The sequence below is a fragment of the Calcarisporiella thermophila genome, assembly GCF_041956535.1.
Source record: "Calcarisporiella thermophila strain CBS 279.70 unplaced genomic scaffold VTP21scaffold_19, whole genome shotgun sequence".
In the NCBI taxonomy this organism is placed as follows: domain Eukaryota; kingdom Fungi; phylum Calcarisporiellomycota; class Calcarisporiellomycetes; order Calcarisporiellales; family Calcarisporiellaceae; genus Calcarisporiella; species Calcarisporiella thermophila.
In genome coordinates, this window is record NW_027192209.1 from 400,349 (window position 1) to 423,197 (window position 22,849).

A 22,849-nucleotide genomic window follows, 5' to 3' on the forward strand; every position below is an offset into this window, starting at 1 on the left:
TAGATGAAAATTGGAATAAATTACATATGTCAGGTATAAAAAAGATATAAGAGTGGGATTTTTCAAGAGATTCGATCAGCAAGCATCTCTATTGCCCGTGTATATTCAATTTCTCTCATCTCACGTTCAGCAGCTGTCAGGTAATTCTCAGTTCCAGCAAGACACTCAAACTTGCATATAGGACAAACTGCCGCTTTTGTCATGAGCCAGCGATCTGAAACAAATAAAACTACGTTAGTATAGCTGAACTATAAATTAATAGTTATCAATACTTACCCACACATTTTCTATGGTATTCATGACGGCAAGGCAGCTGACGTATTTCTTCTCCTTCGATATAATCTTCTAAACAAATCACACAAGCCGACAAACTTTCATCTGATCTCCTTTCTTCTCTCTCAATTTGCACCTGGGATTCTGTTGGTGAAGCCCTAACAGATTGTGTATTGTCAAAAGAAGTTTCCGCGCATGGCGAACTAGTGCTGGTTGTTCGTGGATCTATGGCCTGGTATTTTGAAGAATTTGCATTCATTGAATCAGCGAGCGCCGCATGACAAACACTCAACTCTATCGAATTCTTCCTGCTCGCTCTATAGATAAAAACCGGATATGTATCCAGGATATCCTTACTCAAAGTTGGAAGTAGGTGACGTTGCAGTACAATCAATTGAGGTTGGTGTTGTCTATTACGCAAAAAGATATTCCTTAAACGCTGGATGTGGCTGTAAACAAGCGCTTAAACAAAATAGACAATTAAACTATTGAATAATACTACCACAAAGGCAAACATGTTACCTCCACTAATCAAAATTATCCCAAGAACCATAACATTGATTAGAATACTATATGTCCACGAGAACTGCGATTGGTAGGAAAGTGAATTTTTAGATATATCCGAAAAAGTAGCAAGGATGTGTGTAGTAGTGCTATTAGTTTGATTTTGGCTCTGGAGTATCTGATGCAATTTTTCCAGTAAATCGGATCCCGTAGTATTGGAAACTAGAGCCGCCCTAATGGTCGTGGATTTTTAGTTCTTAGCGAATCACTAATAATAATAATAATTACCTGATAAAGCTGAAGCCCGGCATTAATATAAGATCATCATCGTCAAATGTAGAATAATTTGTTGAAAGTGAATCTACGATGATGGCAGCCAATGCCCAATTCTTTAGAGCCGTGAGCTTGGCTTATCATAGCGAAAATAAAGGTAAAATGTAACGTCGTAAGAGAATTAAGAATCTAACAAAGAACATGCTCACTGGAAAATGTACACTCTCCTCTTCTAACCACTGCAATGCCCTTAAAACCGTTAAATTGTGACAAAAATTCTGGCGGTTTCACTTCTTCACACGCGTACCCTACGTCGATTAATATCCCCTACACTGAAAAGATTAAATCACAATTCAAGATAAAGATTGTCCGAATATAATTTACAATTAAACCACCGGATTTTGGAATTTCAGCAGTTAGTTGGTGTTGATGTGCGCCGCTAATATAATAAAGATGTTAGTTTCCCCTTATGATTCAGTATGAATCTAAAATACCTATAATTCCAAGCTGGGAGCTCGGGTGAAAACACAGCCTGGTTTTGATCCCTTGATATTAACCTGCAAGAAATTACTAACTGAGCATGTGAAGAGCTCAGCAGTAATGCACCAAATACGAGAGCTATCCAGAAAGGGCTCCTCATCTCAAATTTACTCTGCAAGTTATTCTATCCTCTTCTTTTCCTCTTTATGGAGATATAAAAAGATGATTGTGTAACTCTGTATTGAGTTCTAAAGTAATAGCCACTCTTCCGGCTCTCATGCAGTGCGCCTTATTATCAAGACAGTATCATACTACAAGGACAACCATGTGAATCAGCAATCCATTTTAGATCCCAAGAAAAAGTCCTTTATACTTAGTAACTGTCATATCGGTAATATTTCCCCTTAAACTGTGTAATGAATAGTTCTCTAGTAGAGGCACGTTTCCTTGAAATGGTTTTATTTCCTCTTTTACATTGATATAACATTTATAATCAGAGATAGTGCGCTTGTATCTTTTGATTAATAACAATATCTCATAAACAATTAATTTTCTGCATCAACCATATGCAACTACTGAAGAAAGTTGAATGAAGACTATAAATCTTTATGCAGAACCTATGTGTATATGCATCGATGCTAGTTTCGTGGTGCCCTGTGTCTTTACTAAATTTTTATATATCTCATTTCTATTCTTTTTTTTTTTTTCAATTGAGGATATTTTTTCAATCAAATATTAATATACAGGGGAAGATTTAGAATATGAAAAAGTCATCAAATTAAAGTCTGGTTTTTTTTTTTCAAGTCCAGCTGGTCAAATTTGTGTATATTTTTATAGCTATTAAATATTTATCTTGACGAAAGAGAAAATGCTTCAAGATTTACCGCCGAATCCACTAAAGCTATTATGTATATTATAGGTTAATTTTCCTGCTCTTCGTCGATGATATATAAAATATTACCCCATTAAACGCGCCATTTCATCATTTTCAGGAGTTGAGATATTGTCATCATTTTTTTCCTTGGCTTTTTTTGTTTTTTTTTCTCTCTTTTTCGCCTTCGTTCCTCCTCCTCTTCTTTCTGTGACATGGCTACGCGTTCATCAAAATCTTTTATAATATGAATTTATGAAAGTATCAGTAACACTTCACTATAAAAAAATATCACAACAATACCGTATTCCTTCTCCGGCTGCTCTTTCTTTCTTTTTAGCATTTCCAACCTTGCTTTTACTTCATCCAAAGTACTTCTCTCCACTCGCATTGACATGCCCATATTACTCTGATCTAAAATCGAAAAATTGAGTTATTACTTGGACTATATGATAAAGGCTATCGAGATACTTGCGTTTTCTCCCATTAATGTGATCCAAATAATTAACAGAGTCTTTCACCACACAATCACAAACTTTACAGTAAAACCCGGGTTGCTTCGAAGCTATGCTTGTAGATTGAACGACTTGAGTTTTGTTTAGATTCGTATCTAATGCGATTTTCTCATCCCTTGCACGCAAAAGATCCCGCTGTACTGGTGGATCCTTTTTTTGCTTCTCTTCCTTTTTCTCATGCTCTCTCTCTTTTTTTGCTCGCTCTCTTGCACGTCTCTCATATTCTTCTTTACTTAATATTTTCCTACCGCCAGACTCATCCTTCGTGTTAATCTCCTAATACAATTTAAGATTAGATTCTGATCATATATACAGATATATAATTTTTTTACACCAATACCTCATTGGAAACGCTTTTTTCTGCTGACATCGTTAATGGTTTTTACCATCCAATACTTTCTATGCCAATGCATTAACAGAATATGACTGTCTTTTTAAACAAGCCACTCGTCAATACTAAATATGACATTTCGTAATAGTTTAATAATCTCGAGAGGAGAAAATGTTCAGGTCTTCAATTCTAACTAGAATTTGTTACGTGAATGCCCGAAGCAAGTATCAATTGCCTTCAGGGCATCTGGCACTGTCAATTAGATCGATTTCTTTCCAATCTCTCTTTGGTAAACAAACCAACGCCGTGAAAAATGATACCCAGAGGAAACCGATTTTATCGAAGAATGAGCTTTTTTATCCGCTCTCTAAATCGCCAATCAAGGATATGCGTGAGCGTGGAGATATTATTCGACAAGTAGGGTTATGCCCTGTTTGTGATGCACAGCATCGAGGCGCTCGCAATCATATGAAGACACCAGCATATGAATGTTCGAATTGCGGTTATCCAACTCATTGCTGCGAAGAACATTACCTCCAAGACAAACTCGATCACGAAAAATTTTGTAGTACACTGCGAGAGCATAATGAGGATGAACATGACCTCAGGTCGGGCAGAAGAATGCTTGAATTTGAGTTTCCAAGTAATTATTTGCTAGAAATTTTCTATAGATTTGATTTAATATGTATTCTCTTTTAATCAGCCGCGCAGCCTTTGGACGAGTCTGTAAATTTTGGCAATTGGAATCTTTTCTTTTACACTCGCGGATTTCCGGGCATGGAATCTGAAAGATCTTCGCGACACGTCTCAAAGCTGCTGACTTATCCGATAACAATGGCTTCTATTTTACATGAATCAAGCCCGTATAAATTTGGCAAACATCTGACAGCTGAGGGATTAAAGTCACTAGCTGGTAGGTAATACTCATTTAATTATTAATTGGTTTTTTATTTATTCCTCTTCCTTTAGCTCTGAGAACAACTCTCCATACTAAGCAAGAATCTTTGGGTGCTAAACAACTTATTCCCCAAGACACAGTTAGAATATTCGTCGTGGGAGCCCGTGCAGAGGCACAATTACCAATGCAATCTTATATGCAACTTGCATATCTCTTTCCCGGAATTCCTTTTCACCTCCATTTTATTGGACCCGATGCACTTACTCAAGGCAAAAATCCTAAAACCGTCGTTTTTAATGAGTATCTATCATTTACATGGGATAACTCTCTATATCACGACTATCATGACCATGTATCATCATTTGACCCATACCGTGATGTTTTCTTCTTGTTCAGTCCTGGGGTAGGACACCCAGAATCCCGCAACAACTGGAAACCATCTGTACGCAAACTTCTGCAGACAAAATGCGCCATTTTTATCACCAATTTCAGCAAACAAGATCAGGAAGAAGATGTACGCGCTATCGAAGAGGACCAGAAAAATGAGTTCGATTGGCTTATGCATCCAACGGAAAATATTTTCCGTAGTCTAAAACAAGATATTGATATCACAGACTTGCGAAAAGGCATTTATTCTAACTGGGGAGTATGCGGTATTCGAGGAAAGAAGTATGAAGTGAAGCAAGTATAGAAGCTGTTTGGTAGAAGCAAGATGCAAAACGCCCTTGTTATATTATCCCTTTCAGCATAAATTATATAAAAAAATATATTCTATGTGTGAATAAATCTTTTCAAAAAAGTAAAGACAATAAAATAGATAAAATACTACTCTAAATTTTATACAAGCTCAACAGCCGGCTCTACTTCTATTTCCTCCTTCCGCCGTTGCCAGTACTTGCGAATTTCATCAACCCAAAGAACAGAGGAGGTTATGATGGCAAGTCGTAATAAGTCCTGAACCTGTAAAGCCTCCGTCTGGAAGACTCTTTGCAAGAATGGCATATAAATAACCATAAGCTGTCCAATGATAGAACCTCCGACCGCAATATTGAACATGCGATTAGTGAACAAACCCAATTGAAATACTGATTTTTTTTCAGAGCGACAGCTTAATGCATTGAACATGTCAAAAAATACGAAGCAAGTGAAAGTCTATTGATGAGGTAAAAAGGAAGACATTTTTAGTCAAAATGCTCTAAAATATCCTTTAAAACAAGACAGACCATTGTGGTATCGCGAGCGGTAACTAAACCATCTGACATTTCCGTTACGTAAATAAACAATGTACCAGCAACGATGAGACTGGCTGATGTCAAAATACGACGCAGAAGCATCTTTGTAAGAATTGGAGAATTGCTTTTGCGAGGAGGTTTACGCATTACATCGTGATCAACCGGCTCAACCCCGAGTGATTGTGCGGGCATTCCATCCATAAGAATATCTATTTAATTAATATTCTTTAGTTTGAATAAATATAATAAATATGTCGTGCCAACACCTACTTATCCATAATATTTGCATTGCATTGAGGGGATTTCGAAGACCAAACAGTGTGGATAGAGCAATTAAACTTAGAGCTGCAATGCTCGTGCTCAACTGAAAAGTCAAAAAATTTTGAATATTATAAAATATTGATTTTCCTATTGACTTAAGGTTTTAGTTAACACTACGCAAAATCTCTAGAAAACATAATAATTAACCTTCTTCGATTGCTGATAAAATAGTTGTAAAGTCATCGTCGACCAAGATCATATCAGCAGCTTCTTTAGATACGTCTGTTCCACTTTTGCCCATTGAGATTCCAATATCCGCCATTTTCAAAGCAGGCGCGTCATTTACTAATATAGAAGCCAATATAACTATTGAAAACTTAATCACATGATAGCCAAACTCACCTCCATCCCCAGTCATAGCAACAATTGACCCTTGAGCTTGGAGAGCCTTCACAATAGCCAATTTATGTTTTGGTGTGGTGCGGGCAAAAACCGTGACATTTCTTATAATATCTTGTAGTTGGCGTTCAGTTAAATTTTCTATTTCACGCCCAGTTAAGCAGCTTGTGCGAGAGGGACTAAGGGGAATACCAAGACGGCGAGCTATGGACATAGCTGTTCCATCTTTGTAGATAGAGATGGAAAAAGAAAACCGGTTAATAATATCGAGATAGTATTACCAATAGATAAACTCACCAGAATCACCCGTGATCATGATCACTTTAACTCCACTTGACACTAGTCTAGATATTACTGAGCTTATATCTGTATTTTATAGGTAATAATTAGTATTATTTAGAAGTTATAAATACAGGTCGTGATATAACCTTTGCGAGGTGGATCATAAATACACACAAAACCGACAAAAGTGAGATCAGTTGGATGGTTTCCGTAGGCAGTGGCAATAACACGTAGACCATGAGACGCCATTGCAGCTGCATGGCGGAGGGCTATTTCTCGCATAGGAGCGTCAAGAGGCAACGAGGTTTTCTCAGTAGCATAATAAGTCTTGCAACGATCTAATACTGCCTCCATTGCTCCTTTGAAGAATATTATCCCACTCCCCTCCACTTCACTCTTTGGGCGACATGTAACTGACATGTACTTTTGGTCAGAATTAAAAGGAATTTCTGATATACGATCATATAGCTATGATTAAGTTATTTGGTTTAGTGCATTTTCCCAAATACATAAATTCAATACTTACTGTAATTCTCTCGTCCTTTAACCCAAGTTTATGGAAAAGCTCCAAAAATGCGATATCTGTCGCTTGACCGATGTATTTTCCTTGCTCATTTACGTAAGCATTGTTACATAAATTACCTATGAATAAAAGATAACTAATAAAATTATTTTACATGTTAAAATTGTGTATAAAGCAATTACCAATTTCAACGATCTTCAATAAGGCCGGTGTTGTTATAGTCGGAATGCTATGCTCAAAATCAAAGGTGGATTGGTCGTTAAGCGTAAATATCTTGGTTACAGTCATTTGATTAAGTGTCAAAGTGCCTAGAAAAACCGAAAAAATTCAGCATATCAACATTAGAAATTGAATCATTTTGCAACAAACCTGTCTTATCAGCACAAATCACATTCACAGAGCCTAGAGTTTCAACAGAAGGCAATTTCTTCACAATAGCACGCCTGTTTGCCATTCTCAATACACCAAGAGCAAGTGTAACTGTGACAACAATAGGGAGTCCTTCTGGAATTGCAGCTACTGCCAATGAAACTTTCAGCCGGAAAAAAATAATTTGGATAATATAATAGTTAATATAAATCGTATATAGATATTTTTTGTCCGTATTAATCTAGGAAATATACCCCCAATAGTAAACATTTCAAGCCATTGTCTTCCTTGTAATACCCCAATCAAAACGATTACGCCTATGACTCCAAATGATAGAAATGAGAGTTGCTTTCCCAACTGATCCATATTAATTTGTAGAGGAGTACGGCGCTCTTCGACCTTAGAGGTTGATAAATTATGAGTAAAGAAACTTGATCAAGTATCATCAGGTATATATAAACCTCTTGCATCATTGAAAAAACTACGCCGAATTCAGTTTGCTTGCCTGTTCCAACAACTATTCCCATACCATGACCTAAACATGAATAAATAGTAAGTAGCGGTTAAAACGAGGATATATAAAAATGCTCTACCATTTCGAACTAATGTTCCCATATAAGCAATATTTTTGCGATCCAATAAACTTAGCTCTGAAAAGTGAACTTCTTTTACAACATCAGTATTCTTTCGTCGTGGCTCGTTTTCACCAGTAAGATTGGATTCATCAATTTCAAGATCAACAGCCTAAAAGTAATAGAAAAATTAATAGCAAATTCCAGTATGAATTATAATTACAAGATTGTTTACCATTGATATTCTGATATCTGCTGGAATCCTATCACCCATCCCAAATTGAACTATGTCCCCTGGAACTAACTCACTAGCAAGAACTGATGTCCATTGGCCATCCCTTAAAATAGATGAATAATATTTATAACCCAGCAATAGATTGAGTAAAGATATAAAAATATTACCGAAGGAGTTGACAGTAATGTGGAACAAGCTTGTTGAGCGCCTCTAGAGACTTTTCTGAACGATACTCCTGAACAAAAGCAACTGCGAGATGTATATAAAAAAGTATTAATGAGTTATATTTTATGGCAATCTAAAACACATGATATAATTTACCTGTCACGACTATTATTATTGCCTAACATTATATTAAAAAATATATCAGCCAATATTTAACTTAGATTTAGATTGATAATATATTTACAAGAGTAATGCTGATGGCATCATCTGTCTGTCCCATGCAGAGAGAGACAATGGCCGAGCCAAAGAGCAGAAGGATGAGAGGATTTTCGACAAAAGATTTGAAAAATTTTATGACGGGAGATTCAGGATCAACGGTATCAAATTCGTTAGAACCATGGATTTGTCTTCTACTGATCACAGCATTACGCTCAAGTCCTTTAGACAAATCCGTATCAAGGTCTACTGCTGTTTGCTCCACTGTGAAGCGCGCATATCGAGCCGATACTGTGGAATGCGGCGCTGATGTTGTTCCATTCTCTTTCCCCATCGGACAATATTGGAGAATACTATATGAAAAATATTGGTGAGCGATCTTTTCTGAAAAAGAATATTCGACGAAAATATAGTGGATAACCGGAGATACTAACAGGATATGTAAATCGTAGGTTGAACAAAATATTGTGCTCACAAATATCTGGCGCTTTAAATTTTTTATCAATAAAATTTCATTTGTTAACTATTGATATTCATCGGATAAGCTTTGAACGACTATTAAATAAGTAAATTATGACTTTATAATAGCTATAAGTATCATTTGATAGAGGAATCCCAAAAATTATTTTAATATCTCTTTCTAATTTTGATAACTTGTCACATTTTCAGAGAAATCTTCTTATAATACACAACCTTCTATAATTTTGTAATTGAGAGGCGGTTTTATATAAAGGTCCTCCGGATCGTAATTTGGATAGTCTTCAATGACAAAGCCGCTAAGGTACGACCGCTGGCCCCTGTCTAATTGTTGGGCAAGATTCTTATTATTTTATATTTCGTGACATGAGCTATTTTTCTGTTCCATCTGACAAACTCAGCAAATACTCCAAGTTTCGTAGTGCTGGAAATGAACTAGATTTTGAAAGTGAACTAAAGAAATGAGTACTTTATATATATTGCTGCATAACTGAGGTTTTTCAAGTTTCTTCGATGCGAAAGTCTAAGCCAGGAATCATCAAAAACCCACTATCTCTTTTAACAAAATATTTTATTTTATGCTGTTTATGGTATTTAATTATTTATAAAAATGAATTAAATTAGACGTAATTGGCCATTAAATATGGTGAAAATTTGGAAAAATATTAAAATTTTCAAAAAAATTTTTAAATATAGAATCATAATTTTGAATATTTTGATAAATTTATATCCAATTGTTCAAATTCTTTTATTATTTTAACAAATCAAATTTGCTTTGAATAACTATTAAATTAGTGTTTGGCAATTATTTTATTATAGTTTTTGCTATTTCCCTTTTTCTTTACTAAGTTTAATGTCAATGAAGCCTCACTTGGAGACCGATTGCAGAGCTTCACTTTTTAGTACAAGACATCTTCTTAATCGTTTTTTCTTCTTAACAGGAGAGTGTATATTAAATATGAAAATTTCATTTTTGAATGGAGTACTGTAGTTATATACAGATGTTGTCCTATCTATTCCTCAAAAGATATACATATTGTTAGCTGGAGAAACAAATATGCCAGGAATAGTTTGTCGTTGTGTGTATCACAACTACTGCTTAAAAAGTGTTTTATATCGCGAACGCGATTATGGATATTATTTGTGTGTGCAAAGATCTCAAGGGAGGATGGGAAGTATATAGGAAGTTATCGCTTTAATTGCAGTAGTTATAGATTTGAAGCAAAAAACAAATAAATGTATCGGAGAGACAATCATAAAACGACTTACACATTTTGATTAACTATCCGTTCCCTCTGATTTATGTATATAACAAAGTTCTCTAAACTAGAATTGTTTCGTGGGGCGCAGCGACATATTTAACAACAAGTTATACAATCGAAACAGTTGTTGAAACTAGTTATATACAATTTGAAAATTTGAAATAATTCTATAAACCAATTGTAATTCCTAATTCTGCGCTATTCAAGCTGAAACTAGAGATCAAATCAGTTTGAACTAATTTTACAAATACATAATAACATAACGTTTTTATTGGTTATGTCTACTGATCGGCCAACAAAACGCGCTAGAAAAGCTGCCATTATCGAACATACTGCTACCTGCAACGATATTGAGTGCCAGGGGTGTAGTACTGGTGAGCTTGAATTCACATTTACAACGGAGGATGGGGTCGTTACAAAACCTAGTGCGTTGGATTTGTTCCATATGGCCATGGAAGAATCCAGCCTTTCAAAAGCATCTAGCGGATCAGAGATAGACAATAAAGACATAGCGAAAAGGCTATATGATCTAGCGATTGAGGCTTTCGAGAAGGACTCAGAAAGAGACGATTTTTCCTATGCCACATGTTTACTTGAATTTGGTCGATTTTGGCATGTTGAGGAGTCTGTACGCGAGGCTATAACTTTGTTTGATAAACTAGTGAAAAAAGGAGATACAAATGCGCACATTGGGGCTGGGAAAGCAAAAGTTGCATTAGTAAGCGTTACCCGATAGATTTACTCCATACGTTTGAGTTAATTGAATAATTTTTTTTCATAAAATAGTGCGAAATATTACGCAGGCGAAACCAAATGGCAGATGAGGATTCTAGTGATGAGGATTTGGACAATGATCGGATAGCTGTTACAGGAGAGGAAAAGAGGCTCTTTAAAGAGGCTGCTGAGTCTTTAGATATTGTAGTTTTCAATTATTTGATGGGTTTGCTACTGTAGTTTAATTAATCATTTTATTTTCAATAGGGATTGAACAACTTGAAAATGCAGAATAAAGAAAAGTATGCACGGAATACTACTCTCATAGCCAAGGAACTCGTTGCTTACGGTTCATCAGTGGAGATATCATCATTTAATCGAGATTATGCAAAGAGTGTATTCGAAAAAGCACGTCATTATCTTGAACAATATGAGAACATCGATAAAGAAACTGATAAAAATGAAGACGCTTTTATTTTGGAATTATGGGGATCATACTACTTTTACACTGCGCGACTCGAAGATACTGATGACCAGTGCATGTTTCTATTGAACAAGGCAATTGATCGGTTAGAGCAGATGAGAAAAGTAGAAGGTGAAATAGCTAGTAGCCTTGAAATAGTAAATTTTGATTCTGAGCTACAGAGAATAGAGCAATTATAAATACTATCATACTATCTTTCTAATAGTTGGGACACGCATATCTTTTAAAATCCAGTAGCGTACAGAATGACGATGAATCTTTGGAAGCATATGATCATGCAATTGATGTGCTATCAAAGGCATCTGCTTTAAACCCAAGTGAGCTAATTTCTTGAATTCTTAATAGCACAAGTTTATTAATGATTTTTGCTCATTCAAAATAGCAAACCAAGAACTCAAGACACTACTTTTAACCCTGACAACCTGAGGCGCGTGTAAATATATATAGAGTAATATTATTTCCTCTGAAGTGTTACGTAGAGCACATTTCATTAAGTGCGATGAAATGTTGATGATTCCTAATAATAAACGAGGTATTTAAGAACGAAAACTAGATTGCCAACGATGCCATTTAATGCTTCGACATCTGTTAATTTCCGAAGCTGATCAGGAAAGCACATAAGAATAATATAATATCTCCACGAGTTCGCTATAGATCAGGGATTCGTTTTATTATCCTGCCCAACTGAATAATTTAGTTAGCTATTAGTTAGGGGCAGCGGCTGACCCTAAGTTCTGCAAATCGATTGTCTTGAAGTGGACTTTGGAGTTACTGTTAAAACTATTTCAAAATATTTAAAATGAATATATTGACAATACGAATACAAAGCAATGTATGTATATCCTCATCATTAAAAAACATTACTACAGCATTCAGAAAATGAGTATAATGAGCACCTAGCCTAATGAATATATTCTAGTGTATGATTATATTTTATTCATACACGTGGCATACGTATAATTTCTTTAAGATGAATTTGATAATATAATCAAACTAACGCGCTTTAATTGGATTTTTCGTGTTAGCGACACATTTTAGACCGTTTTGCTCGCTTCCCAACACTTTTTCGCATTCCTTCGCGTTCTACTTTTGTACTTATCGTTTATCATATCTGTTAAAAGAGATCAATACTTAATCTTCTCTTCTTTATTATGCTATACTAGATCAGCTTACTTTTGTTAATATTTTTGCACACACCCATCTAATTTTAATATTTATATGATTAGCAGTTTTATATCTTTTATTCAAGAATCTGGTAGTGGAATTTATAGACGCTAAAAAGAGCAGGAGAATTGATCCTGCTAAGGATGCCATTAGAACCTCCATCAAGTGGGCATGGATCTGCAGGTTCATTGAAGTCTAATAATCCTTCCTTGAGCATATATAATTCACAGAATCGTAGTCCGAGGAAAGTTGAAAAAAAACGATTCGATATAAGCAAAGTAAGTTCATTTTCGCTATTTTGTTAAATAATTTTGCTATAGTTAATTGTAATTTTCCAAAAAAGAATATTGCAAACCTCTGACTTATGATTATGCTCTTCTGTTCTATTAATTCTCAGGTTTCGCAAAAATTAAAAGCACGACTTCAATATGCAAAGCTCAAAGTAGAGCAAGGATGGACGAATTGCACATTGGATGAGGTAGAAAATCTGGCGAACAATTCGTCCTGTAATTTTTCCGCTTCTTTGAAAGCTCCTTGGCTTAAAACGATGTTCGAGATGTCAGGATCTCTCCCTCATTCTATAATCTCTCATCCCTTGACTCTAACGCGAAGTCTGGCTTCCAAGCGCCCTCGTACACGCTCCACAGGGGAAATTCTAAGATCTCCACCTACTCCACCTCCTGTAGCAACTGAAATTTCTAGTTCACCTATCAAACTTGATAGGACAGAAGAACTCGATGAAGAGACTCTTGCTGCCCAAACGATTTTAATGCTCTCCTCACCTCAAAGATTCAGTTCTAGCCAAGAAAGTATACCAAGAGAAACAGGAGCTTCTCTGTCTTTATACGACTCCCATCAGAGTTCGCTCTCATTGAGCTATAGCCCACTAAATCAACATCAACAAAAGGCCACATCACGACGGTTATTCCCTTCCACACCCTCTTTTCATTGTTCTTTTCCGACATCTGATGCCGGACCATCACCTGTACCTTCCAAGCCCTACTTCCTTGTAGCACAATCTTCTCCAATGCCTTCTAAATCTCCCCCATTTTCGAAAAGGCCACCTCCGCCCCCGCCTCCTGCGTTTTCTCCTATTGCACCTTCGCCAATGGCACCACGACCCTCATCTTACAGCCTTTCAATTCCCCCAATTACTCCCCCACGTCTACCTCATACTCCTCACTTCTCAACGCCGACAAGTCGAAGATTAGTCCCAAGCTCAGAACTCAACACTCCGGCAAAAATGCCGATTCCACGTAGAGCAAGCAAAGGTGGTGCCAGCGGTCGGGGGTCATCAACTGTGGATATTGGCCTTAGATGGAAGCATGTTGACGCATTAATGTTCGAAGAAGTAAATCGTATGTCGTCTACAGCTTCGCACTCAGCAGTTGCAAGCTCTTATTCGGCGTCATTTTCTAGTCTATCTTCCACTCCAACCCGAGTCCGTCGACAAGAAACTATCACACAGCCATCTGAGACCTCGCCCCTTCTCGGAAAAAAGGTTACATTGGATGCCAAACCAGCAAATGCTACAAACGCCCCAGATAACTTGACTGCACAAACTGCAACCTTACCGCTTCCTGTGACGCATATTTCACAAAAATCTACATACAATGCATCAATTGGGGATAAAAAGAATGTAAATGGGTTGAAAATTTTGTCAAAAGAACCAGAATTTGCGTCAAAAGAAATACCTAGTCGAAAGGCGGATCCTGAGTTAAATAGCAGTGAAGAAAAGTTAGCTTTTTAATTGGGAGGATTGTGTATTCTTCTATTATTACATAATTTAATCGTAAAGATGAGAAAAGACAATATGTGAATTAGGAGTATTTTTATTTTTACTACTTCATTTACAACTTATTATTCAATCTTTTCTCTCTCTGCATTTATTCTTTATATATTTCAAATTTGTTGTGTATAATTTATGTACAGTCGGCCTTATTTTAATGCTTAACTTGAAAATCAAGATTTAACATTGAACACTTGTTAATCGAAATTAGAGCCAATGTAAATTAATATTGAAAGTATACATTAGCCATCAAATTTACAAGAAATTACGAATATTTGGAGCTAACTACTGATTTTGCCCTTTTGCATACGCACGGAGCAGTTAAAACAGTTGTGCGAAAGAAAAAATGAGCTCTCCAATATCTCAATTAGGTGTCTCATAAGTATTCCTTAAGTATTCCTTTTGCTTCTTCGAGGGAATTTGAATGTTTCAGTAGAGTAGCCATTATATCTCTACTTGGAAATATAATCTATATTTTCAAGTAGAGGTTAATCCAAAATATTTACCCCGCAAAAATGCGAGTTTTAAATTTTAAGGACAGAATTCCAAGAAACGAAAACGAAATATTTCTATCATTCAAAAATAGGGTATGTTACAAATATCATTATAAGCGTCTCCAATAACTGGGCATTTAAAGGGCATGTATTCTGCATTTCAGAAATGATGCATTGTTGCGAATACAAGTAATTTAACTGCTATTTTCACGTGTAAAGAAGTGAGACAAAACTTTAAAGAAAGTGTGTGAGAATAATACATATACTGGTTCGCTCATAATGCGTCCAGGCGAACCCAACCTTGTTCACTCTGCTGTTCTTTGTTTAAAAAGGCTGCGGTTCTCGGGCAACTAGCAAACTTTCTCATAATTTTCTCCTTAATAATCACCTCATCTTTTACTATCCATCTTCCCCTTTCCATTCAGGGAATTTATATTTATTTCATTGTAATTTTATTGTGTTAATCTAAAGGACAAGGGGCTCGTTTGTTATAGCTATATAATTCATTCCTTTACACCTTTTATTTATTGAAATAATTCTTGATGTCTGGAAAACAACAAGCGTATATTAAAGAAATCGATAATGCACTTTGCAGTGCTAATTGGGATGCGATCTCTGAGCTAGTGAGACGCTATCGGAAACAAAATCCTAGTGATGCTGGTGAGCTTATTATAATCCACTTTGACAATGATTGAACCTAATTTGAAAACGAATATCTGCAATAGCTTTCGCTGATCTAGTATTACTTGAGACCCATATTTGTCAAGCGACAAGTCGGCTAATGAAAGAGCTCGGATTCTCGTACGAAAGCTACCTGAAGGACAGCCCAACTAATATATCCATAACGCCCCGTTTATCAGAAGAGAGAATCAAGAGCACGGTAGAAAAATTGAAGGAGTTATGTGAAAAATATACGAAAAAGAATAAAGTTGTAAGTTGTTTTATTCATACTATTTAGTTTGCTCATATTGTTTTAATTATTGGTTTAACATAGCATGCTACGATTGTTCTTGCACGTGCATATTTTTCGATTGGCGCTTGGCAAGAAGCATTGAAAGTACTAGCGATGATAGAAATCCCGGAAAAATTGGATACTCTCGAGTATTCTCTGATCTTGATTGTGCAAGCTCACACTATCCGGGGTGTAAGCTCGGAGATGCTTGGAGATTATAATCAAGCTTTGGATGCTTATGAACAGGCAGTAATTTTGTTCAAAAAACATAATCTTGCAGAAAAACCGGACCAACTTATTGCATGGGCTGAGGAGAGTATGTATCGTGCTCCTCTGCTTAAATTGCGTTTAGGGTATATTTGTACTGCTTCATCTATTTAACTAAAGTATATTAATTATTTAATTATTTTTAGCGATACGGAAGGAGCACTGGAGTCACTCCGTGCCTATCACATCGAGGCCCAAAAATGGCCATCCCTTTTTCGTATTCACAAACGAGCAGTCATCTATCGCCACTTTGCTAAGTCAGTATCCTCCTTTTTGCAAGATAACAAATCCCTCAGAGTTTCCCGTGAAGATATGTCAAGCTCGTCTCTGGAGTAAGCAAAAAAATTTTGCAATCTTGCACAAACTTGATTTATTATGAAGCTTACAAATCCAGAATTAGAGAGAGAATGTACCAGGAACTGACTGATGTATGCATTCAATGGGAAAAGACATTATTTACAGTTACCAAATTTCCAAAATCAGGAGATGTGAATGATTTAATAATTGAGCTTGTAGAACATGAAATGGAGAATTTGAACATGCTCGGAAATAACGATCTCAAAGAGCTACGTCGTGTTGTCGAGGTAAGTTTCATGTTCTCTATCTATATATTATCGGGTTTTAAATGCTTTGTATATATGAAGCTTTTGCATCGTGCAACTGAGAAGACCTTCAATTCTCCTTGCATTCTCCGTCATCTGGTTAAATGTTTGATAGTTTTGGGTGAATTTAATGAGGCAGAGCATGCAATTGACTCATATCTCGAACTTGTTGGGATGTCCAATGGGGAGGAAAACAAACCGGGCGACCACAAGAGGAAAGGCGAAGATCTGGAACCTGCTGACTTGATTACTTCCATTCTTTTGGTTGGAGCCAGGATTTCTGCGAAAGAATTCCAAAATGTATTTAAAGCAATCGCTGAGACACACAATAGAATTAACTTGTTTATATTTAATTTAGGGCGAGAAATGTGTTCGATACTCAAAAAAAGCAATTGAGATCAGCAAATGTTACGATTGCAAGGGTGAAGCTGAAGCTTGGAGGTATCTTGGAGTTGGCTATAGTTTGCTTGCAAGCAATGGTAATTTTTATTAAAGTTAAATGTATTTTACGATTTAATAATTATTTTATAAGGATTTGATCCTGAGGCAAGGTCCAGCTACCATTCTAAGTCTGTCGAAGCTTTAGACAAATCTATAAAGCTTGAGCCAAATATCTGGCAAACCCATTACCAACTTGCAATCCAATACGCTGAAATACGTGATATTCCCCAGGCGATCTTATCGGTTCGGCAAGCCCTGACGCTACTCCCCACTCATGTACCCTCTTGGCATTTACTTGTACTTCTTTTCTCGTGCTCAAATCAAGGTGGTGTCCAGGAGGGTTTAAAATGGAGCGAGATAGCCATCAAAGAGCTAGAAAATGGTGAAAATTCGGCGGAATTTTTTTCGCTTCGACTTACGCATGCGCAGCTTCTCGACAATGTGCATGGACCTGTATATGCGTTAGAGTCTCGCCGAGAGCTATTTGTACTTTTCTCTAAAATTTCATCTCTAAATACCTCACCTCTGGCTGCTTTTAATAATTTCTCAACCAAGCACGGCAGTATACGATCACGACTCAGCATAAATGGAGTCGGGAGATCTGTTAGTTTTGATGAGAATGGCGAAACTAGCTTAGATAAGATTATGAACGCTAAATCTGGTATGTTTAGACATAAATAATATTTGTTACTTGATAGCATAACTATATATGTTCTATCGTTTAGGTGCCCCAAAGAGAAGCCAGTCATATGGTGAACGCCTTATTTCAGATATCCAATCTTCTTCTTCGACTTTTTCTTCAGCAAATGGCCATTTTACATCCAAGAGTGCGACAATCCAAGAAACTGCTAAACACAAATACACTATGAAGCTATTAGTGAATTTATGGCTAATATCTGCATCAGCCTTCAGACGTGCAGGAAAGTATGAGGATGCGATAAAGGCTATTGAAGAAGCTGATAAAATTAGTTATGACGATCCAGATGTATGGTATCAGGTTAGTTCGCCATCAATTTTAGCCTTACTGTATTAATTTAGCAACTGTTGTATATTTCCTTATATAAAATAGCTAGCACAGTTACTTCTCGCTCAGCAAAAACAAGAAGAAGCCACTTCCTCGCTGCATCGTGCTCTTGCTTTAGACCCTCATCATAATTTATCTAAGGTATTGCTTGCAGGAATATATTTCAAGAACCATATAGAGCTTGCAGAAGGGTTGCTTGAAAGTGTCACTAAGGGAGTTGGATGGGACTGTGCAGAAGCTTGGTAAGGACCAGGTTTCAGTTTATTATATTCACGGTTGAATGCCTCTTACTCATCTTATCATGATATTTAGGCTTCTTTTGTCCAAATTGTACCAACAAATGGAGTTTTTCGAAAGAAGTAAATCATGCCTCATATATGCCATGGAATTGGAGGCTTCTTGTCCAATTCGCCCTTTCCGTGTATTACCTCGTTGTGTTTAGGAGGAATATAATTAAATCGCTACATTTTCTTTTAGAATTGTTATCCTTTTGTAATGTTTATCTAAAAAAGCTTTTGCAAGAGTAATTCGTTAATTTATTTTATCTTCCTTTATACAATATCCTTGATATTATTATATAATCTTGTATTGGCCTTTTAAATTATTTATAATGATATTTCTGTAAGCATACAGAAAGATTTTGGTTTTCCTATTTACTAAAATTACTAGTAGGGCAGTTGAAGCTCATATAAATTAACATATATCACAGAAAATAAGACACAGCAGATTCAAATAGATACGGGTAGAGGGACAGAAATTAAAGCTTACAACGCTTGCCGCCTAAAGTTTTCCTTGGGTGTAGATTTTCATTGGTTGCAAACTTACATTGATTATAGTCGGTAAAATATGAAATAATAACATCAACCAACTGTTTAGAATATCCGGTGAAGTTGTGACCAGCGCCATCAAATAAATAGATTTTGTGATTTGGAATGATATTTGCGTAAGAGTGGGCATCGGTGACCGAAACTCTCTATTTATATGATTAATATGCTGATATCTTTACTCAACTACTTCGATATTTACCTTATCTTTCATCCCATGGCATGTTAAAACACTAGTTGTTTGCGGAAAATCAAGCACTATAATAATCAGAATTTCATATTTAGATATCGGTTAAACAATAAATAGAGAACATGCAAGTCAAATTGAACTAACAATATGAATTATCCCATTTTGCGTACTGTTCAATATTCTCTCTGGATACTTGTCTACTTATCCATTGACCGCGACTAAAATAGACTTGGTTATAATAGCCCTATAAAGATATCAAATTAATGAATAAAATCCGAATGTATATTTAAAACATATAGGTACTCGCGTCTTAAGCTCCTCCTTAAAATTAGATATACTATTTATATAACTCCAAATAGCGGCCATATGATAGCGTCCGGCAATATTGACCATGATAGGAATACTACGTTCAAATAGGCAAGTATATTTCATACATGCAATGGAGCCACGAGAATGCCCCACAAGCGCGTATATAAAATATCCTCTCTGCCTGAAATATTTTACTATATCCTTAAGATCTTCGACATCATCCTAGTAACAGAATTTATATTAGCACAAATAGTGAAGAAAATATGTATAATATAATGATAGTCTACATCAATATTGCTATAACGTGTCATTCCATCGCTTTCGCCATTTCCTCGAAAGTCAAACCGAAAATTATCAATGGGAAGATTTTCTGCAAGTAAACGTTGAAAGAGATAATTTTTATGCCCAAAGACTCCGTGACATATAATGATTAGCTTTTTTTTGCCAGATATTTTGTCGATAGTAAATCCAGAAGCAGGACGCGATTCTAAGATGCCGAACAAGCGTTCATTACGTTGCGTCCGTATTATAATTCTATGTGGCATCATGGAATTCTAATGGTTATATTTAAACTGAGAGTTGAAGTATTCACGTGGAATAACTTTGCAAAACATTGGCAGTCACATCTTTTAATTTAACCAGAGAAATATCTGTGGAGATATAGAAGCAATTGAATAATTTGTTTGAACTACGTTAAGGCATGTGATATAAAAGCTAATATGGTTTTCGAATATTCGACTGCCAAATTTTCCAATGTTTTTCCCCATAATATAAAGCCATTTTGCTGCGCCTTGTAATTTTGAATTTTATATTCTAATTCGCCTCTCGTCGCGTTGCATCTATTAATATTTTTCATTTTCAAACTGAAATACATTTATAGAGAGAGACTTCATCAGTTATGAATGGTACAAATGGATTGGTTGGGGTAAGTTTTTTATTATCTCTATTATCTTGGTTTATAATTTTTATGGATTGATATATTAGGACCCTGCTATCTCCGAAGCATACGAAGAGGTGCGATCTGACAAAACGGAGACCAACTGGTATGAAAGTATTTTATATTACGCGTTAAATTTGAGAAATTAACACAAATACACTCATATTAGGTTGCTTCTAGAGTTTGCACCCACTAAACCTGATAGATTAATTGTCGCCGGAACGGGGACTGGAGGGCTTAAGGAACTTGTCACTAAATTGCGAGATGACCAGGCTGCCTTTGGCTATGTTCGGTAAAATACCAATTTGGTATCGTGGGATAAGCGAAAAGTGCATTAGAATAACTGTTTATTTTACTCATCTCTCTTTGCTAGCATGAATTTTGCAAATGATGAATACAGTCAGCGTGTTAAATTTGTCCTAATAAATTGGTGCGGACAAAGTGTCGGCGTTATGAGAAAGGCCAAATTAAGTGTAACTTATTTAATATCTTCCCTTATGAAGGGTGCAGTAACTTTAGAAATATAACCTACTAATAGATTCAAACCTCAGAGGTCAAGCATGTCTTACGTAGTTTCCACATTGAAGTCCCGGCATCACATGCAGAAGATTTGGACGAAAAAGATATAATGTTGCATTTAAAACGCTGTGCTGGAGCTAACTATGATGCACAGCAGAACCACTAGTAATAAATCAGCAAATTTTTAAGAAAAAATATAAACTATACCAAATTGTTTTGTCAAATAGCAATTGACCGATGAAAATAAGAATGCAGAGGAAAATTTGATGATAGACAACTCAATAATAAGCAATGTGATCAGGGTAATTAACTATAGCTTTATCTATTAGGCGGAATGTTTACAGCAGTTGTCAAAATTTTTCTAAGTGTAGGGCAAATCTTTAAATTTGACAATTGTTTAGTAAAAGATGTTGAAAAATATTAAGGAGATATGAGTAAGCTGAGTAATTTCTTGTGACTGAACATCAGATTCCATAAAATATATCTATTAACCTTTTATGCTCGTTGTATCTAATGATGATTTTCATATGAGATATGCTTCTTTAATTATAATCTTTAGCTTGCACCAACTCTTATACTGGAATCACCAATTTCTTCGAGCTCAAGGTTATTTTTTGAGGCTACTAAACGCTCATTTAAGGAAATTTGTAGTAAAACAGAGCAAGATTGAAAGACTAGAGGTATTTGTTTTAAAAATTTATAAATTGACTCTAATGGGGTTATTCATATATTATTTTCCTTGGATGTTTTTAAAAGTTCATAAAGGCGAAAATTTTAATGAAAATATAATTTTCTATGAAGAATTTTATTTAATATTTTATTTCATAACTATTCTAAAGATTCTATGCACAGCCATATATATCCATATACTGTAAATAGAGAGATATTTGGTATTCGTGAGAGCATTTGAAATCAAAGCTCGAATCTTGAAATTGCAAGCAGCCACAATTACGGTAAACAAAGTCCCATCGAGTCTGGTTATCCAAAGAGAGGCAATTCTTTTTTTTTTTTTCATTATATTTATTAAAATTTCGAGATCTAAATAAAATGGCAGTTCGTGAGTTATCAATTTGCATCATTCATCACTAACTGTTTCGTTAATTATTTTCATTAAATCGGAATACTAGGTGCCCAATTCGAAAATAGTAATGAGATCGGTGTTTTTTCACGCCTAACGAACTCGTACTGCTTGGTAGCAATCGGAGGCTCGGAAAACTTCTACAGTGTATTTGAGGCCGAACTAGGTGATGTTATTCCAGTTGTGCATACTTCGATCGCTGGAACTCGCATCGTTGGTCGCCTAACTGCAGGCAACCGACACGGTCTATTAGTACCCGCCACTGCCACCGACCAGGAACTCCAGCACTTACGCAATTCCCTTCCCGACAAAGTCGCCGTACAGCGTGTGGAAGAACGTCTATCGGCTCTTGGAAATGTGATTGCTTGCAATGATTATGTAGCATTGGTGCATCCTGATATTGATAGAGTAATTTAAAATTGCACCTTAATGTTAGTAAGCTTTACTAATTTATCCTAATTTTGTAGGAAACAGAAGAAATTATTGCTGATGTACTTCAAGTTGAAGTGTTCCGGCAGACTGTAGCAGATAATGTACTGGTAGGCAGCTATTGCTCATTTAGTAATCAGGGTGGTCTGGTAAGTTGAGATTGACAACATTCAGAGTAAAGTAGATAACTAATATTATATTTATTAACTCAGGTTCATCCACGAACTAGCATTCAAGACCAAGATGAACTTTCTTCTCTCTTGCAAGTACCTCTTGTCGCTGGTACAGTGAATCGAGGTTCGGATGTTATTGGTGCAGGGCTAGTAGTAAATGACTGGTGTGCATTTGCGGGGATGGATACTACCTCTACTGAGCTTTCCGTTATCGAGAGCATATTCAAGTTACAGGAGGCACAGCCAACTGCTATTGTCAACGAGATGCGCGATGCACTAGTTGATAACTATTCATAATTGCTTTCACTTTCCAGAAATCAT

General features: G+C 35.9%; 10 protein-coding genes across 10 annotated transcripts; 6 read left to right on the forward strand and 4 right to left on the reverse strand.

Annotated features, from left to right (window-relative positions):
- Positions 1-62: 62 nt before the first annotated feature.
- VTP21DRAFT_3967 (uncharacterized protein) lies at positions 63-1,690 on the reverse strand (the record flags this gene model as incomplete). Its single annotated transcript, XM_069394325.1, has 7 exons — positions 63-214; positions 277-735; positions 796-1,010; positions 1,066-1,186; positions 1,260-1,377; positions 1,435-1,489; positions 1,545-1,690. 7 exons carry the CDS (start codon positions 1,688-1,690, stop codon positions 63-65), a joined length of 1,266 nt encoding a protein of 421 aa, XP_069248846.1.
- An 805-nt stretch (positions 1,691-2,495) lies between these two features.
- On the reverse strand, positions 2,496-3,286 carry VTP21DRAFT_3968 (uncharacterized protein; the record flags this gene model as incomplete). The annotated part of the gene is made up of 4 exons (XM_069394326.1): positions 2,496-2,638; positions 2,705-2,815; positions 2,877-3,192; positions 3,257-3,286. 4 exons carry the CDS (start codon positions 3,284-3,286, stop codon positions 2,496-2,498), a joined length of 600 nt encoding a protein of 199 aa, XP_069248847.1.
- A 132-nt stretch (positions 3,287-3,418) lies between these two features.
- On the forward strand, positions 3,419-4,836 carry VTP21DRAFT_3969 (uncharacterized protein; the record flags this gene model as incomplete). Its single annotated transcript, XM_069394327.1, has 3 exons — positions 3,419-3,890; positions 3,951-4,160; positions 4,217-4,836. The coding sequence occupies 3 exons, from the start codon at positions 3,419-3,421 to the stop codon at positions 4,834-4,836; spliced, it is 1,302 nt and encodes a 433-aa protein (XP_069248848.1).
- A 146-nt stretch (positions 4,837-4,982) lies between these two features.
- VTP21DRAFT_3970 (uncharacterized protein) lies at positions 4,983-8,733 on the reverse strand (the record flags this gene model as incomplete). The annotated part of the gene is made up of 17 exons (XM_069394329.1): positions 4,983-5,297; positions 5,369-5,586; positions 5,648-5,785; positions 5,846-5,983; positions 6,041-6,262; positions 6,335-6,403; positions 6,466-6,787; positions 6,846-6,961; positions 7,025-7,150; positions 7,212-7,373; positions 7,466-7,610; positions 7,673-7,746; positions 7,805-7,955; positions 8,019-8,121; positions 8,186-8,267; positions 8,340-8,361; positions 8,428-8,733. The coding sequence occupies 17 exons, from the start codon at positions 8,731-8,733 to the stop codon at positions 4,983-4,985; spliced, it is 2,709 nt and encodes a 902-aa protein (XP_069248849.1).
- Positions 8,734-10,415: 1,682 nt separating this feature from the next.
- Positions 10,416-11,762, forward strand: VTP21DRAFT_3971 (uncharacterized protein; the record flags this gene model as incomplete). Its single annotated transcript, XM_069394330.1, has 5 exons — positions 10,416-10,856; positions 10,925-11,056; positions 11,120-11,473; positions 11,542-11,653; positions 11,719-11,762. 5 exons carry the CDS (start codon positions 10,416-10,418, stop codon positions 11,760-11,762), a joined length of 1,083 nt encoding a protein of 360 aa, XP_069248850.1.
- A 1,294-nt stretch (positions 11,763-13,056) lies between these two features.
- VTP21DRAFT_3972 (uncharacterized protein) lies at positions 13,057-14,250 on the forward strand (the record flags this gene model as incomplete). Its single annotated transcript, XM_069394331.1, has 1 exon — positions 13,057-14,250. The coding sequence occupies one exon, from the start codon at positions 13,057-13,059 to the stop codon at positions 14,248-14,250; it is 1,194 nt and encodes a 397-aa protein (XP_069248851.1).
- Positions 14,251-15,325: 1,075 nt separating this feature from the next.
- VTP21DRAFT_3973 (uncharacterized protein) lies at positions 15,326-18,511 on the forward strand (the record flags this gene model as incomplete). The annotated part of the gene is made up of 11 exons (XM_069394332.1): positions 15,326-15,443; positions 15,509-15,714; positions 15,778-16,088; positions 16,149-16,334; positions 16,397-16,586; positions 16,647-16,904; positions 16,963-17,083; positions 17,137-17,706; positions 17,771-18,042; positions 18,115-18,311; positions 18,382-18,511. 11 exons carry the CDS (start codon positions 15,326-15,328, stop codon positions 18,509-18,511), a joined length of 2,559 nt encoding a protein of 852 aa, XP_069248852.1.
- A 315-nt stretch (positions 18,512-18,826) lies between these two features.
- On the reverse strand, positions 18,827-19,940 carry VTP21DRAFT_3974 (uncharacterized protein; the record flags this gene model as incomplete). Its single annotated transcript, XM_069394333.1, has 5 exons — positions 18,827-19,042; positions 19,096-19,151; positions 19,228-19,327; positions 19,387-19,614; positions 19,680-19,940. The coding sequence occupies 5 exons, from the start codon at positions 19,938-19,940 to the stop codon at positions 18,827-18,829; spliced, it is 861 nt and encodes a 286-aa protein (XP_069248853.1).
- Positions 19,941-20,290: 350 nt separating this feature from the next.
- On the forward strand, positions 20,291-21,014 carry VTP21DRAFT_3975 (uncharacterized protein; the record flags this gene model as incomplete). Its single annotated transcript, XM_069394334.1, has 5 exons — positions 20,291-20,317; positions 20,377-20,435; positions 20,499-20,621; positions 20,703-20,802; positions 20,868-21,014. 5 exons carry the CDS (start codon positions 20,291-20,293, stop codon positions 21,012-21,014), a joined length of 456 nt encoding a protein of 151 aa, XP_069248854.1.
- Positions 21,015-21,895: 881 nt separating this feature from the next.
- On the forward strand, positions 21,896-22,825 carry VTP21DRAFT_3976 (uncharacterized protein; the record flags this gene model as incomplete). The annotated part of the gene is made up of 4 exons (XM_069394335.1): positions 21,896-21,905; positions 21,976-22,334; positions 22,394-22,504; positions 22,568-22,825. 4 exons carry the CDS (start codon positions 21,896-21,898, stop codon positions 22,823-22,825), a joined length of 738 nt encoding a protein of 245 aa, XP_069248855.1.
- Between the last annotated feature and the right edge of the window lie 24 nt (positions 22,826-22,849).